This window comes from Lissotriton helveticus, chromosome 5_1 (genome assembly GCF_964261635.1).
Source record: "Lissotriton helveticus chromosome 5_1, aLisHel1.1, whole genome shotgun sequence".
Lineage (NCBI taxonomy): Eukaryota > Metazoa > Chordata > Amphibia > Caudata > Salamandridae > Lissotriton > Lissotriton helveticus.
The window spans coordinates 1,685,384,915-1,685,401,613 of NC_136065.1; the positions used below are offsets into that span (position 1 = coordinate 1,685,384,915).

Below are 16,699 nucleotides of genomic sequence, written 5' to 3' on the forward strand. Positions count from 1 at the left end.
TGATGCTCACTAGTTCTCGTGATCACCTTGTATCAGTCAAAACAACCCTTATGGTGATTGGTTGTAAGTCAACCTTATAGACCAGCTATCCTAATGGTAGCATGGACAAAGCAGTCTTAGGCTAAACTCTTTTGGCATGTGAAGCCAGCTGTTTTACCACAATATAACCCCTTGAATAACAGATGAAAGGACACCACACAGGTTGTTATGAAAATAAACAATATATTTATTAATAACAACACCTCTGAACTCTTTATGAGATCAGAGGGCTAAGCACATGACAATACTAAGAAGGAAATACGAGTTAGCACAATATTTACACGTGTGCTTTAGGGGCACGACAAACCATATACTAAAAACAATGCAATGCGAGGAAGGAAAGTACTGTAAGGAGATCCAGAAGCTGGAGGATCGCTGGGACTACGCTACGAACTAGGTAAGTAAGGAGCAGGAGGCCCACGGGACTCACGTGCAGAGTGGAAACTCTCACGCGGGATGCGTACCAACGTCTATGGATACTACAGTTTACAAAGTTACGGATTCCGGACAAACCCGGCTGGATGGAGGGAAAACAACAGTGGACCTGGACACTAGGATAGTGGACACTGACTTCAGCACCTAGAAGCTTTAGTTACCTAACCCACAGGCTGCGGGTGCATAGGGCTGAAGTGGTGTCGGGTTCGCTGCGTTGCTCCCGGTGATGCCTGAAACAAAGAGTTGCTGGCAGGCAGCCAGATGGAGGAGTCCGGTGGTTCCAAGGATGGAACTAGGAAGGAGAAGTCCTGAAAGGGAAGGGGACAGAGTCTTGGTCACTAGCCAGTGACGGTGCTGGAACAAGGAGGGAACCAGATGCTGTCGCCGCGTTCAGGGGAAGGAAGGGTCGCTTCTCTCTGTAGCTGCGCGGACCAGGAGCTGTTCTTTACGACCAGGCTGGAGGCACGAGCTGTCCCACGTAGTCTGCTGCTGATGGCGGTGTTGGATCGTCGATCTGGTCAACAGGCCTTGGCTAGTGCAAGCCACGCGGTGGAACAAAGATGGCGTCTGGTGCGGACCAGGAGGGTCCGGGGTGCTTCTCTTTCACAAGGAAGCAAGGGCCAGTCTGGGGGACCAGACTAGAAGTGTTGAAATCTTCGGGTCGTCGTCTCAGAGGTCACGAGCCAGCCGGCAAGTGACCAGACAACCGGGAAGGCAGCAAACAGGCAAAAGGGCCCCACGCAGATCTCGTGGTGGCTGGTCTTGGATGCAGGTGCTGTGTCGGTGTGGGGCTTCTCAGTCCCCGATGCACTTACTCGAGGGTCCCTCGGTGCTCGTGCTGGAAGCACTGGGCAGGTTTCTTCAATATGGCCGTCTCCACGTTGCTCGTCGCACCCACGGGTCCCAGCTGTGCTGTGGATGTGGGTAGAGGTCAGAGGGGTCTGGAAGTCCGGGTCTCGTTGAGCTGGGTCGTCGGATTCCGGGAAGGAAGGACTTGCAGCAAACCGCACAGGAGCTTGATGGTGCCTGCGAAGCAGGATGGTCACTCCCTGACCATAGGGGAGATTCTTCAGTCTTCTGATGTTCAGGAGGTCGAAGGTCAAGAGTTTCTTCGTGGAAGTTGTCAAGATTAATCTAACTGGGAATGGGACTAGCTCCTACCTTTATTCAGCTAAAGGGAGCTGCACTACGACTAGGTCCCTCCCCTGGGTGGGACCAGGCAGGGGGGTGGTTACACCCCCTATCCTTTGTCCGGTTTCCCGCCAGAGCTGGGGCTGGAGTGACCCAGCAACTTGTTGGAACCGGTGTATGCACAGGGCACCTTGTGTGCCCCAGGCATGTCTCATTCCTTTCAGCCTTGGCCTACCTAATACACAAAATCCTGTCTGGGGTGGTGCTAGCACCTCCCAAGGCAGGAAACCCTTTGTCTGAGCCTCCCTCGCTGGAAGGACTCCCAGCAGCAGGAGGTCAGACTTGTGTCTGTGGTGGCAGCATCCATCTTGTGATGCTGAGGCTCGGGTTAACTTTAACCGGGGTTCACAGTTACATACATGTCGTGTCCCTCTAGAAGGGTGGAATGCTACCCCCGTCGCCAGAATTGGCGAGGGGGTAGTAATCCAATTCGTATGACACCTTACTCGACATGTTTTGATAATGTTATACCAGAGTTAGCATTTAACCGCAAGGATTATAATGCACTTAAGAGTATATGGTATAGCGTTATCATGGAACAGCTATTAGGACTTGGTTCCGCAAGCTGCAAACGGGCTCAGCTCATGCCAGAGCACCATCTCACATAATTCCAAGCACTCTGCCTTCAGGATTGATAAGGCCTTCTCTAGGAGTGACTGATAGGAATATATGTGTCCATTTTAGGTTTAGATATAGGGGACTATATCTAAAGCAAAGGGTGATTACACCACCTTGCCCCAGCTGTCGTGCAGCCAGTTGTGTCTGTTTAGATGGCCAGCCAGGGGTGGCATAATGCATGCTTCAGCCCCTGGTAGGCCCTGGGTACACCTATGCCCTGGATACCCAAGGTATACAGTACAGGGACTGATAAGGTGGCCCAGTACCAATTGGTAAATGCTCCTAGGGTACATGGTTGTATTTTTAGAGAGAGAACAGCTAGGCTGTGGGTCTGATTAGCAGGCCCGCAGCCAGGTAAAGTCGTCAATCAGTGAAGCAAAAAGCAAAAATCTGGGGTGTCCATGGGATTGCAGACCCCACTCTCCTACATAACCCCCCCCAAACTTAGGGACATCAAACTAACCTTGACCAGGTGAGTCTTCTTGTTCTAAGTGGAAGTACCTGGAGAGACCATCTGCATTACCATGGTCAGTCCCTGGGCGGTGCTCCACTGTAAAGTCCATCCCCTGTAGGGAAATGGACCACCTAAGAAGTTTGGGGTTTTCACCCTTCATTTGATTTAGCCATAAGAGGGGCTTATGGTCGGTCTGAATCTTGAAGTGAGTACCAAACAAGTATGGCCTCAACTTCTTCAGGGCCCAAACCACAGCAAAGGCCTCCCTCTCAATAGCTAACCAACGTTTCTCTCTAGGGGTCAGCCTTCTACTTATAAAAGCAATGGGCTGGTCATGACCATCAATATTCAGCTGAGATAGAACAGCTCCCACACCCAACTCAGAAGCATCGGTTTGGACAATGAAAGGTTTGGAGTAGTCTGGACTCTTGAGAATAGGGGCAGTGCACATGGCCTGCTTTAGGTCATCGAATGCCTTCTGACAGCTAACTGTCCACTGAACTTTCTTTGGCATTTTTTTACTTGTCAGGTCATTAAGTGGAGTCACAATGGTTCCATAATTTCTGACAAATTTCCTATAATAACCAGACAGGCCCAAGAAAGCTCTGACCTGTGTCTGGGTGGTTGGAGGAGCCCAGTCCTTTATGGCCTGTATCTTGCTCTCCAGAGGTTGAACTTGGCCTCCACCTACAAGGTGGCCCAAGTATACAACTTGACTCTGCCCTATCTGGCACTTAGTAGCATTGATAGTGAGGCCTGCCTTTTGCAGGGCCTCTAAAACATTCCTTAGGTGGATCAGGTGATCCTCCCAGGTGGAACTAAAGACAGCAATATCATCTAGATATGCTGCACAAACGTCATCCAACCCAGTGAGAACTTGGTTCACCAACCTTTGAAAAGTGGCAGGTGCATTTTTCAAACCAAAGGGCATCACCACAAACTGGTAATGACCTCCAGGGGTCGACAATGCTGTTTTGGCTCTGGCATCCTCAGCTAACCTGATCTGCCAATAACCAGCTGTCAGGTCAAATGTACTTAAGAAAGTTGCAGAAGCCAACTTGTCTATCAGTTCATCTGCCCTAGGTATTGGATGGGCATCTGTCTTAGTGACAGCATTGAGACCCCTGTAGTCTACGCAAAACCTCATCTCTCTCTTACCTTCCTGGGTGTGAGGTTTAGGCACTAGAACTACAGGACTAGCCCAAGGGCTCTCTGAGGGTTCAATGACTCCCAATTCCAACATCTTTTGTACTTCTTGCTTTATGCAGTCCCTGACGTGGTCAGGTTGCCTGTAGATTTTACTCTTTATAGGTAGACTGTCTCCAGTGTCCACCTCATGTGTGCACCAGTTTGTCTGACTGGGGGTCAGAGAAAACATTTGTCTGAAGGATTGAAGGACTTGCTTACAATCCTTTTGTTGATGCTCAGAGAGGCTGTCAGAAAGGACTACACCATCTACTTACCCATCATCAGGGTTCTGAGTGAGCAGGTCTGGGAGAGGGTCACTCTCTTCCTCCTGCCCCTCATCTGTGGCCATGAGCAAGCCCATGTCCTCCCTGTCAACAAATGCTTTGAGCCTATTCACATGAAGTACTCTGTGAGGGCTCCTGGGAGTTCCCATGTCCACCAAGTAGGCGACTTCTCCCTTTTGCTCAATGATGATGTGGGGTCCAGACCATTTGTCTTGGAGAGCTGTTGGGGCCACTGGCTCCAACACCCACACCTTCTGTCCTGCATGGTAAACAGTTAGGACAGCCTTTTGGTCGTGACAAGCTTTTTGAAGTTCTTGGCTGGCCTCCAGGTTTTTAGATGCCTTCTCCATGTACTCTGCCATCCTGGAGCGGAGACCAAGTACATAGTCCACTATGTCAAGCTTAGGCTTTTTGAGAGGTAACTCCCATCCTTCCTTCACAAGACATAGGGGTCCTTTTACAGGATGTCCAAACAAAAGCTCAAAAGGGCTGTAACCAACCCCTTTCTGTGGGACCTCTCTGTAAGCAAACAGAAGGCAGGGTAAAAGGATGTCCCATCTTCGCCTAAGCTTTTCAGGTAACCCTTTTATCATCCCTTTGAGGGTCTTGTTGAATCTTTCAACAAGCCCATTGCATGGTGGGTGATAGGGTGTGGTGAATTTGTAATTTACACCACACTCCTTCCACATAGCAGTCAAGTATCCTGACATGAAGTTTGCACCTCTGTCAGAGACAACCTCCTTAGGAAACCCCACTCTGGAGAAAACTCCAACCAGGGCCCTAGCCACAACAGGAGCTGTAGTGGTCCTAAGGGGAATAGCTTCTGGATACCTGGTGGCATGATCCACTACCACCAGTATAAATCTCTGCCCAGATGCTGTTGGGGGGTCCATTGGTCCAACAGTGTCAATCCCCACTCTTTCAAAGGGAACCCCCACCACAGGTAGTGGTATAAGGGGGGCCTTTGTTGTGCCACCTGCTTTGCCACTGGCTTGGCAGGTGACACATGAGCGGCAAAACTCTTGTGTCTTCAGACATATGAGGCCAGTGAAAGTGTGGGGCAAGCCTGTCCCAAGTCTTGTTCTGGCCTAAGTGACCTGCAAGGGGAATTTAATGGGCTACGGTGAGAAGGAAACCTCTAAGAGACAAGGGGATGACCAGCCTCCTGGTAGCACCAGGCTTGGGGTCTCTTGCCTCAGAGTATAGGAGTCCATCGTCCCAATATACCTTATGGGCACCTGTAGCATTCCCTGCAGCCTCAGCAGCAGCCTGCTGTCTGAGGGGTTCAAGAGAGGAACAGTCTAACTGTGCCTGCCTAAAGTCTGCCCTGGAAGGTCCCCCTGTCCCAAGAAACTCAACCTGTTCAGGCTCAAGCTCTTCTAGGACAGTTCCTTCTGAGGTCTTGGGGTCAGTCTCCTGAGAGAGCTGATCCTCCACCTGAGGCAGGGGGGAAGGGTCAACCTTACCCCTACTGCTCTTTCTCTTGGGTAGTGTCTGGTCCATTCTTCCAGGATCCAGCACTAGTCCAGCTGGGCATTTCTTGGCCTATGACCTAGTCACAGCAAGGACATGTGCTGATAAACCTAACATTTCCACATGAGTCCTATACTCCACATCTGACCATAAGGAGGATTCCAAATCATTGCCCAAAAAACAGTCCACTGGGAGGTCTGAACTAACAACAACCCTTTTGAGGCCATTTACCCCTCCCCAGGAGAAATTAACAAGTGCCATACTATGGGAGGTAGTGGCATTGCTAGCATTGGTCACCAGGTAGTCTGCTCCCAGTATTACCTGGTCAGGGTCCACAAAGTTAGGTGTCACCATAGTGACACTGGCACAAGTGTCCCTGTAGGCCTGAGCCATTTTTCCATTGATCAAAGGCGTTTGCCTGTACTTGCCCAGAGTACTGGGACTTATTGTAGGGGTCATATCCATGTCCCCAGTACAAACAAGAACAGCCTGAGTAGGTATCCTGACTAAGTCAGAACCCGCCTCAGTTCCCAGGGTTAACCCCACTATAGCCGTGGGAGGATTACTACCACTACTAACTGTACTAGGGGGTGCAGATGCCTTAGGGGCAGTAGTGGTAGGAGTTGGGCCTTTCTTGGTGCACTCACTAAACCAGTGAGTATTACTTTTACAGTATTGGCACCATGGTTTCCTCTGACCATTATTCTTCTTCTTTTGGGAATTCTGGGACCCACCCTCTTTAGATTGTTGGGGCCCTGTTGAAGACTTCTGGTCATTCTGCTTATTCTCATTACCCTTGGGGTCCGCTTTCTTCTGGCCGCCACCCTGGTTCTGGTTCTGCTGCTTGACCCTTGTCCTGACCCATCTGTCTGCCTTCTTTCCCAATTCCTGGGGAGAGGTCAGATGAGTCAAGAAGGTGCTGATGCAACAACTGATTTTGACAATTATTTAAGATTTGTTCTCTCATAATTAGATTATACAATCCTGTGTAATCAGTAACTTTACTTCCCAGTAACCAGCCTTCAAAAGCCTTAGTGGCACAATCTACAAAGTCAGCCCAATCCTGAGACTGAATTTTCTGGGTGTCTCTGAACAGCAACCTGTACTGTTCAGTTGTTAAGCCAAACCCATCAATCAGTGTATTCTTCAGGACTTGGTAATTGTTAGCATCCTCAGCTCTAGTAGTGAGGAGCTTATCTCTACCTGTACCTTCAAAGGAGAGCCACAATATAGCTGCCCACTGACTCTGGGGGATGCACTGGACAGTGCAGGCCCTCTCCAAAGCAGTCATCCATTTGTGGATGTCATCCCCTTGTTTAAAGGGGGGCACTATTTTACTCAGGTGTCTAGTATCAAAACTCCTGTCTTTATCCTTAGGGATATTGCTGCCACCAGTGGGGACTACCCCACTCAACTGTTGCTCTCTAGCAAAGGCAAGCTTCTCCTTGGCAAGGGCAAGTTCTTCCCTCTGGATCCTCAGATTAGCCTGTTTCATCCTTGCTTCATGCTCTCTCCTCTGAGGGGAAGTCATTCTCCTCTGGGGAGAAGTCATTCTCCTCTGGGAAGAGGCATGAGAGTGCACAGATCTATTGGAGTCCCTAGAATGAGACCTATCTCTTCTAACTCCAAAGTTAGGCCTGCTTAGGGTCAGTACTGGGGGTCCCCCAGATCCTTCCCTATGTAGGTCTAAGTTGGCCCTAGTAAGTCTGCTGACTAGCTCAGGACCTTTGTCTGCCTCATCCCCAGAAAGATCCTCTTCATCCTCCTCCTCCTCTACTTCCTCAGTTTCAGGGAGGTCATTATCACCAAGGGTACCCTCTAAGGCTGGCATGCTCCCATCTGTATGAGAAGCTTTTCTAGCATCATATGTCTCTAAGAGACCTAACAGAAAAGGAGTGATAGGGTTAGAACCCTGTTTCAATTTCCTGGAGGTACACAATTGTCTCATCTCCTGGAAACTGAGAGATGCATATCTGGAAAGGACCTGTGGAGGGTCACTAACCACTAGGGGAGTCTCTGAAGATTCTCCATGGGTAGACATGCTTTCTAGTGGGGTGTAAGTGATGCACCTACCTACACTATGGGTTTTCCTACTGATCCCTTGCTATGAGTTGTAGTCAGGGTGTGCTAGGCCCTTTCTACTACAACAGCTGGTTCAGCAGAACTCAGAGTATTTCTAAGCTTGTTATATGTACCTATGGTACCTTATGTGATCTTTCAAACGATATCTCAAGATTATATTTGGTAAAAACAACAGCAAGCTCAAATCCCACCGCTGCCACCAATGTGAGAAGTTGGCCTGATATATGATGCTCACTAGTTCTAGTGATCACCTTGTATCAGTCCAAACAACCCTTATGGTGATTGGTTGTAAGTCAACCTTATAGACCAGCTATCCTAATGGTAGCATGGACAAAGCAGTCTTAGGCTAAACTCTTTTGGCATGTGAAGCCAGCTGTTTTACCACAATATAACCCCTTGAATACCAGATGAAAGGACACCACACAGGTTGTTATGAAAATAAACAATATATGTATTAATAACAACACCTCTGAACTCTTTATGAGATCAGAGGGCTAAGTACATGACAATACTAAGAAGGAAATACGAGTTAGCACAATATTTACACGTGTGCCTTAGGGGCATGACAAACCATATACTAAAAACAATGGAATGCGAGGAAGGAAAGTACTGTAAGGAGATCCAGGGGCTGGAGGATCGCTGGGACTACGCTACGAACTAGGTAAGTAAGGAGCAGGAGGCCCACGGGACTCACGTGCAGAGTGGAAACTCTCACGCGGGATGCGTACCAACGTCTATGGATACTACAGTTTACAAAGTTACGGATTCCGGACGAACCCGGCTGGATGGAGGGAAAACAACAGTGGACCTGGACACTAGGATAGTGGACACTGACTTCAGCACCTAGAAGCTTTAGTTACCTAACCCACAGGCTGCAGGTGCATAGGGCTGAAGTGGTGTCGGGTTCGCTGCGTTGCTCCCGGTGATGCCTGAAACAAAGAGTTGCTGGCAGGCAGCCAGATGGAGGAGTCCGGTGGTTCCAAGGATGGAACTAGGAAGGAGAAGTCCTGAAAGGGAAGGGGACAGAGTCTTGGTCACTAGCCAGTGATGGTGCTGGAACCAGGAGGGAACCAGATGCTGTCGCTGCGTTCAGGGGAAGGAAGGGTCGCTTCTCTCTGTAGCTGCGCGGACCAGGAGCTGTTCTATACGACCAGGCTGGAGGCACGAGCTGTCCCACGTAGTCTGCTGCTGATGGCGGTGTTGGATCGTCGATAGTGCAAGCCACACGGTGGAACAAAGATGGCGTCTGGTGCGGACCAGGAGGGTCCGGGGTGCTTCTCTTTCACAAGGAAGCAAGGGCCAGTCTGGGGGACCTGACTAGCAGTGTTGAAATCTTCGGGTCGTCGTCTCAGAGGTCACGAGCCAGCCGGCAAGTGACCAGACAACCGGGAAGGCAGCTGTGAGAAGTTGGCCTGATGTGCAGTGTTCACTATTCTAGTGATCACTATATATCAGTCCAAACAACCCTTATTGATGATTGGTTGTAAGTCAACCTTATAGACCAGCTATCCTAGTAGCATGGATACGAGCAGTCTAAGGCTAAGACTCTAGAGGGCGTGTTAAGCCAGCTGTTTTACCATCACATTACCCCTTGAACACCCAGTGAAAGGACACCACACAAGTGTTATGAAAATAAACAGTGTATTTATTAGAATCACAACAACCCTGTACTCTTTATGAGGACAGGGTGCTAAGCACACAACAAAACTCTTACGAAAATACTTTTAAGTTAGCACGTTACACAAATGCCCGAGGGGCACGAAAAACCATATACACTAAAAGTGGAATGCGAATTACTAGCAGGTAAGTAACAGTTCTAATAGGCTTTGGAATCGCTAGGACTGGACTAGGGAATCGTTAGATTACTACTAGGAGGCCTAGGGGACTCGGGTGCAGAGTGTGCACTCTCACGCGGGATGCGGGACAAAGTCTATGGAAGCTAGAATTCACAAAGTTAGTGTTCACGGGCGAACCCGACCTGGTAGGAAGAAAATGACAGTGGATCCTGACCCTTGGATAGTGAGGCTATGCTGGGACACCGGAGTGCCGAAGTTACCTAGCCCAGGGGCTGCAGCTGCATAGGTCTGAAAAGACGTCGGGGATCTCGTTGCCGGACCGGGAGCCTGGAAGGAAGAAGTTGCTGGCAGGCGACCAGTGAAGGAAAGTTCGATGGATCCAAGCCTGGATCAAGGAAGAAGAAACCTGAAAGCAGAGGGGACCAAGTTCTTGAATCACTAGCCAGTGATTAAGTGGGCACCAGGATGGCACCGGGCGAAGTCACCGCAGTCAGGTGAGTGGGCACTGCTGGGCTCTGCAGTCTCTCGGACCAGGAGGCGTTGTCGGCGACCAGGATGGAGGTGCGAGCTGTCCCACGAAGGATGAAGTCGTTGGCGTCGAAGTTACCCAGGATTGGGCAACAAGCCTTGGCTAATTCAAGCCCACGCGGTGGACTCAAAATGGCGTCTTGAGTGGACCAGGAGGGTCCAGGGTGCTCCTCTTCTGGAAGGGAACAAGGGCCAGTCTGGAGCAACCAGACCAGCAGCAGAAATGTCGTCGGGCGTCGTCAGGAAGGCCACAAGCCAGCGGGCTAGTAGCCAAACAACGCGGTGAGCAGTAAAAAGCAGAAGGGCCCCACGCAGATCGTGGAGATGCTGGGGGGCTGCTCTTCGGTGCTGGAGCTGCTCAGGGTGGGGGCTTCTCGGACCCCAAAGCACTCACCAGGAAATTACTCGGTGGGCTTGCTGTGCAGAAGTCGTGCAGTCTTGGCGATGGCCGGTCCCTCGAGGTCTCGTCGCACCCACGGTTCTCAGCTGGGCTGTAGAGGTGGGTAGAGGTCAGAGGTGCCAGGGAAGCCGGGTCTCGTCGAGCTGGGCAGTCGGATTCCGGAGGAAGGACGTGCAGCAGACCGCAGTGTTCTTAGATGGTGCCTGCGGATGCAGGGTGACTACTCCTTAGCCACAAGGGAGAATCTTGAGGAAGAAATCGTGAAGTCCTTTCGTGGAAAGTGGTATCTTGATTCCAAAGATGATCTGATTTGGAAGGGGGCCAGTCTCTACCTTTATCTGGGAAAAAGGGGCTGGCACGCGACTAGGTCCTGCCCTATGGGTGGGACCGGGAGGGGGGTGGTTACACCCACTTCCTTGGCGGGCTTTTCCCCAGCACAGGGTCTGGAGTGACCCTGGAACTGGTTCCAGCCGGCCTATGCACAGTGAGCACCGGGGTGCTACTTGCAGTCACCTTCCTCTAAAGCCCTGCCTACCTACAATACACAAAACCCTGTCTGGGACGGTGCTGGCACCGCCCCTGGCAGGAAACCCTTTGTCCTTATCTCCTGCTCTGGGAGGACTCCCAGCAGCAGGAGGGCAGACTTGTGTCTCGGTGGCAGCATCCATTTTGTGGATGCTAAGGCTCTGTCTGACTTTTAACCGGGTTATAGGTTACAGGCATGTCGTGTCCCTCTAGAAGGGTGGAATGCTAACCCCGTCGCCAGAATTGGCGAGGGGTTAGTATTCCAATTCGTATGACACCTTACTCAACATGTTTTGATAAAGCGATACCAGAGTTGGCACATAACCGCGAGGATTATAATGCACTTAAGAGTATATGGTATGCGATATCATGGAAACGGCTAAGGGATAGATCCCGAAAGCCGCAGACAGGCTCAGCTCATGCCAGAGCACCATCTCACACGATTCCAAGCACTCTGCCTTCAGGATTGTTAAGGCCTGCCATAGGAGTGACTGATAGGAGATCTGTGTGTCCATTTTAGGGTTAGATATAGGTATACTATATCTAAAGCAAAGGGTGAGTACACCACCTTGCCCCAGCTGTCGTGCAGCCAGTTGTGTCAGTTTTAGTTAGTCAATCCAGGGGTGGCATAATACATGCTTCAGCCCCTGGGAGACTTCTGGGTGCACCTCAGCCCTGGGTACAGGGACTTGGAGAGGGCCCAGTGCCAATTCAGTACCTGAGTACAATTTGGATAGAGAGAACAGCTAGGCTGTGGGTCTGATTAGCAGGCCCACAGCCAGGGAAAGTCGTAAACCAGTGCAGCAAAAAGCAAAAATCTGGGTGATCATAGGATTGCAGACCCTACTCTCCTACAGCAGCAACCAGGCAAAAGGGCCCCACGCAGATCTCGTGGAGGCTGGGGGGCTGGTCTTGGATGCAGATGCTGTGTCAGTGTGAGGCTTCTCAGTCCCCGATGCACTTACTCGAGGGTTCTCTCGGTGGTCGTGCTGGAAGCACTGGGCAGGTTTCTTCAAGATGGCCGTCTCTACGTTGCTCGTCGCACCCACGGGTCCCAGCTGTGCTGTGGATGTGGGTAGAGGTCAGAGGGGTCTGGAGGTCCAGGTCTCGTTGAGCTGGGTCGTCGGATTCCGGGAAGGAAGGACTTGCAGCAAACCGCACAGGAGCTTGATGGTGCCTGCGAAGCAGGATGGTCACTCCTTGACCATAGGGGAGATTCTTCAGTCTTCTGATGTTCAGGAGGTCGAAGGTCAAGAGTTTCTTCGTGGAAGTTGTCAAGATTAATCTAACTGGGAATGGGACCAGCTCCTACCTTTATTCAGCTAAAGGGGGCTGCACTACGACTAGGTCCCTCCCCTGGGTGGGACCAGGAAGGGGGGTGGTTACACCCCCTATCCTTTGTCCGGTTTCCCGCCAGAGCTGGGGCTGGAGTGACCCAGCAACTGGTTGGAACCAGTGTATGCACAGGGCACCTTGTGTGCCCCAGGCATGTCTCATTCCTTTCAGCCTTGGCCTACCTAATACACAAAATCCTGTCTGGGGTGGTGCTAGCACCTCCCAAGGCAGGAAACCCTTTGTCTGAGCCTCCCTCGCTGGAAGGACTCCCAGCAGCAGGAGGTCAGACTTGTGTCTGTGGTGGCAGCATCCATCTTGTGATGCTGAGGCTCGGGTTAACTTTAACCGGGGTTCACAGTTACATACATGTCGTGTCCCTCTAGAAGGGTGGAATGCTACCCCCGTCACCAGAATTGGCGAGGGGGTAGTATTCCAATTCATATGACACATTACTCGACATGTTTTGATAATGTTATACCAGAGTTAGCATTTAACCGCGAGGATTATAATGCACTTAAGAGTATATGGTATAGCGTTATCATGGAACAGCTATTAGGACTTGGTTCCGCAAGCTGCAAACTGGCTCAGCTCATGCCAGAGCACCATCTCACATAATTCCAAGCACTCTGCCTTCAGGATTGATAAGGCCTTCTCTAGGAGTGACTGATAGGAATATATGTGTCCATTTTAGGTTTAGATATAGGGGACTATATCTAAAGCAAAGGGTGATTACACCACCTTGCCCCAGCTGTCGTGTAGCCAGTTGTGTCTGTTTAGATGGCCAGCCAGGGGTGGCATAATGCATGCTTCAGCCCCTGGTAGGCCCTGGGTACACCTATGCCCTGGATACCTAGGGTATACTGTACAGGGACTGATAAGGTGGCCCAGTACCAATTGGTAAATGCACCTAGGGTACATGGTTGTATTTTTAGAGAGAGAACAGCTAGGCTGTGGGTCTGATTAGCAGGCCCACAGCCAGGGAAGTCGTCAATCAGTGAAGCAAAAAGCAAAAATCTGGGGTGGCCATGGGATTGCAGACCCCACTCTCCTACATGGGCCTCCTCCGGACATTGTGGCAGTACGGCCGCAACGGTGTCCCACAGAGAGTGGGTATAACGGCCCAAGAGGCACGCGGTGTTAACGTACCGCAACCCCAAACTTAGGGACGAGAACATCTTTTTTCCATATTGCTCGTACCTCTTGGATTCCCGATCAGGGGGAGCCGTCGGGAATGCGGTCTGAGAGTTAGAGGCCTGGATGACCAGACTCTCGGGGTGGGGTGGGTGGACAGGAAGCAAGGGTCGCCCAGAGCCGGGCGGTGGTGTCTGGCCACGTTCCTACCTACAGGGGGACCTGTTGCGGGCCTGGACCAGGTGCCCAGAAGAACGTCGGACAAGGCTTCATGAAACGGCAACAGAGGCTCCGCCAAGCTTGCTTGTGGTTTAAGGACCTCAGTGAAGATGTTAGTCCTCACGGCCGCGACGGAGAGTTCAAGGGATAAGGACTTTTCCGCCCGCGTCAACACCACACTATAGGCTGCCCCCTCCTCCGTAGCCACGGTAGGAGGGGAGACAAAACCAGTGTCTGGCGAAGTGTCCAAACCACTGGCGTCCCCAAGCTCACCTGCCCAGTCCTGATAAGACTGGCACGGGAGTGCCAGAGGGTACTCAGACCCCTCCCAATCCTCCTCGCCACCCATCTCCTGGTACTCAGGGTCAAAAGATGGGGCCTGGTCGTAGAAGTAAAAATCTCCCATCGGAGTCGAAAGCAGCGTCGAGCGACGCCGTTCCGACGCCGGAACCGGACCAAGGGGGGGGGGGACTGGGGACGGCGTCGACCGTGGTCGGTGCTGGGGGCGACACCCTAGGGGTTGCGCGTCGTAAGGTGGGCTGGCGAGGTCGTAAGGTCGACCGGCGATGACCCGGATCTGGAGCCGGATCCAGCGGGGGCCTGCGGCATCGGGACCGAAGTCGCCGACGGCGCTGGGGCTGAAGCACCCGACAATGCCGGGGGAAAGCCCCTGGCCCGCTTGGGCTCCCAGTCGGGGCCGCTTGGCCCGAAGGCGCTGCGGAGCCCGACGGAGGAGTGAGCGACCTCATGGCCATGAGGAAGGCTTCAATCTCCCCCGGCGTCCCGTTCTGCCCAGGGACCGGCGGGTAGGGAGCAGGTCGCGACGCCTGCGACTCCGGCGGAGCCGCGTAGGCAGTGTCCGCGTGCGTCGGGGGAGTCGAAAGAGCGATGTCGCCTCTTCGACTTCTTGTGCCTCTTACCTGAGGACTTGGAGCTCGAGGAGTGGTGTCGATCCTCCGAGCCGTGATGACTCTGGCCCCGCGACCGGTCCCTCGACCTCCTTCCGGACTGGGTCCTCGAACGGCGCGGGGCCGACTGCCAGAGCTCGAGGCGCTTACGGGACCGCTCCCGCCTAGCCTTCGACGTCAAGGCCCGGCAGTCGGGGCACGACTTGTCATCGTGGTTGGGCCTCAGGCAATGAAGACACCGGCGATGGGGGTCGGTAACCGACAGTCGGTTGCAGTCGTCGGAGGGCTTGAACCCGGGCATCCCTACAGGCACCGTCGGAGTCGTTCGACTTTGAAAAATGATCAAAAGAGATCAAAAAAGTTAGTCAAAAAGTGACTAAAGCCACTGTTCCCAGATCGGCGCTTGCTGGCGCGGAAAAAATAGGAACGGACGTCAGCGCGCTAGGGCGGCGTCTAAGTACTCCGGCGACGTCATCCCGGCGACGCCGACGTCGGACGCGGAGCCGCAGACGACGCCTACCAACGCGCAAGGGTACTGCTACGCAAAAGTTTCCAGATCCAGTCTGACGCCTGGGGGTATTCTAAGGTAAGGAATCTAATACTAACCTGTTTCTTTCAGATTACATTGGCTACAAAGAACGAGCATAAGTGTGGCTGGAGGGCATGCACAGCCAGCAATACATGTATAGACAGCACACACAAATAAAAAGTATAAGTAGAAAGATTTACCTTCTCTGGACTTTTGCTGTACAGGAAGGTGATGCATTTAAAGACGGTTACATTTTCAGCTAAATCATCTTTCAAAGGCATTGCATGCAGCATTACTGGTAACACCTGAAACCGAAAAGGAGTCTCATAAGCCCCAGCAAATCAAAGAAAGAACAACCAACAATGTTACAGTAAGAGGTAATAAACTAATTGACTGTTAAAAACAAAAGAAATGGTTACTTCTTGTAGTCATGCTTCTGCATTGTAAGAATTTTCATTGAGTTCATAAACAGAATCATTTTTCGATCCCAGAGCTCTTCCTATCAATAATATGTCCAGATATCCAAAAAGAGGGTAAAAAGGTCAACATTCACAGATTTGAGGAGCATACTTCAACAACTTACACCAGTCACAATTTTCTTAAGTTTAAACTGTGAATTGTGCCAGGAACCTTTTCTAAAAACTACATTGCAGCACCCAAAACCAACTGCCGCCTGAATGTCTATGTAATGACAAAATGTGTATCCTCCGGGGCTTATATTATAAGAGTTAAAATAAAAACACCTGTCACAATGCGCTCCAGGGGCTTTCACTATCCACAATGCTCTGTAGTGGCCGTGGACTCCGAGCATACTCTTTTTGTAGTCAAATTGTGTAGACTAATATTAAGTTTTGGATTTTCTATATTGGATGCTCAATACATGAGGCTTGAGAGAAAAGGGGTCATTACTTCAATTACTATTTCTACAATACAGAACCACAACTAAAATAATTTCTTATGCATCTTACGATCTTTCTTTATAGTAGCAAACTACAAAATGTCATTGACATCACAGCTCTAAATCACGAGGAAGAAAAAACGGACGTGTAAAGGCATGAACAAATTGAGCAACTGCCCTGGGCCCCCACTTTCAAGGGGCCCCTTGGAAAGTAAACTGTCTCCGTATCTAGCTTTCCTCTGTCTATTTCCGTATCTCAGCCTCTTTCCTCTCTGCCTGCCTGTACTTCTGAGTATATCGTGAGTTGCCTAGTGGCATCTTAATTATTTCAACTGTTTTTATGTGAACCCCAGCTCTGGACGTTTCATTGGCATCATTTGAGATTCAATTAGCAGAATATGGGCAGTATGATTATAAATGTGGGGTGAAGGCAGGACATAAATGCCTTACCCAGGATCCCAAAAATCCTCAATAGGACATTGAAAAACCACTATGCCCGATCTAAGAAAATGAAGGATCTTTGAGTGAAGAGTTAGTTGAAAAAGCTCCTCAGAGCAGCTTGACCAATGCTCAAGTTACCTTTTGAATTAGAGTCAAGTAAATTGTGTCTTCTGAAAGCGTGGATAGATTTCCAAGTACCTGCCTTGTATTTCTTTGAAAGAGGAA

The 16,699-nt window shown here is 50.8% G+C and overlaps 1 protein-coding gene across 2 annotated transcripts in view; it reads right to left on the reverse strand.

Moving 5' to 3' along the window:
* IPO4 (importin 4) overlaps nt 1-16,699 on the reverse strand; it is a 2,629,293-nt gene that overhangs the window by 55,147 nt on the left and 2,557,447 nt on the right. For both annotated transcript variants that reach the window (XM_078644926.1, XM_078644927.1), the window contains one exon: nt 15,336-15,440. In XM_078644926.1, the coding sequence (XP_078501052.1) occupies nt 15,336-15,440 (105 nt within the window). The remainder of the gene's footprint in view (nt 1-15,335; nt 15,441-16,699) is intronic.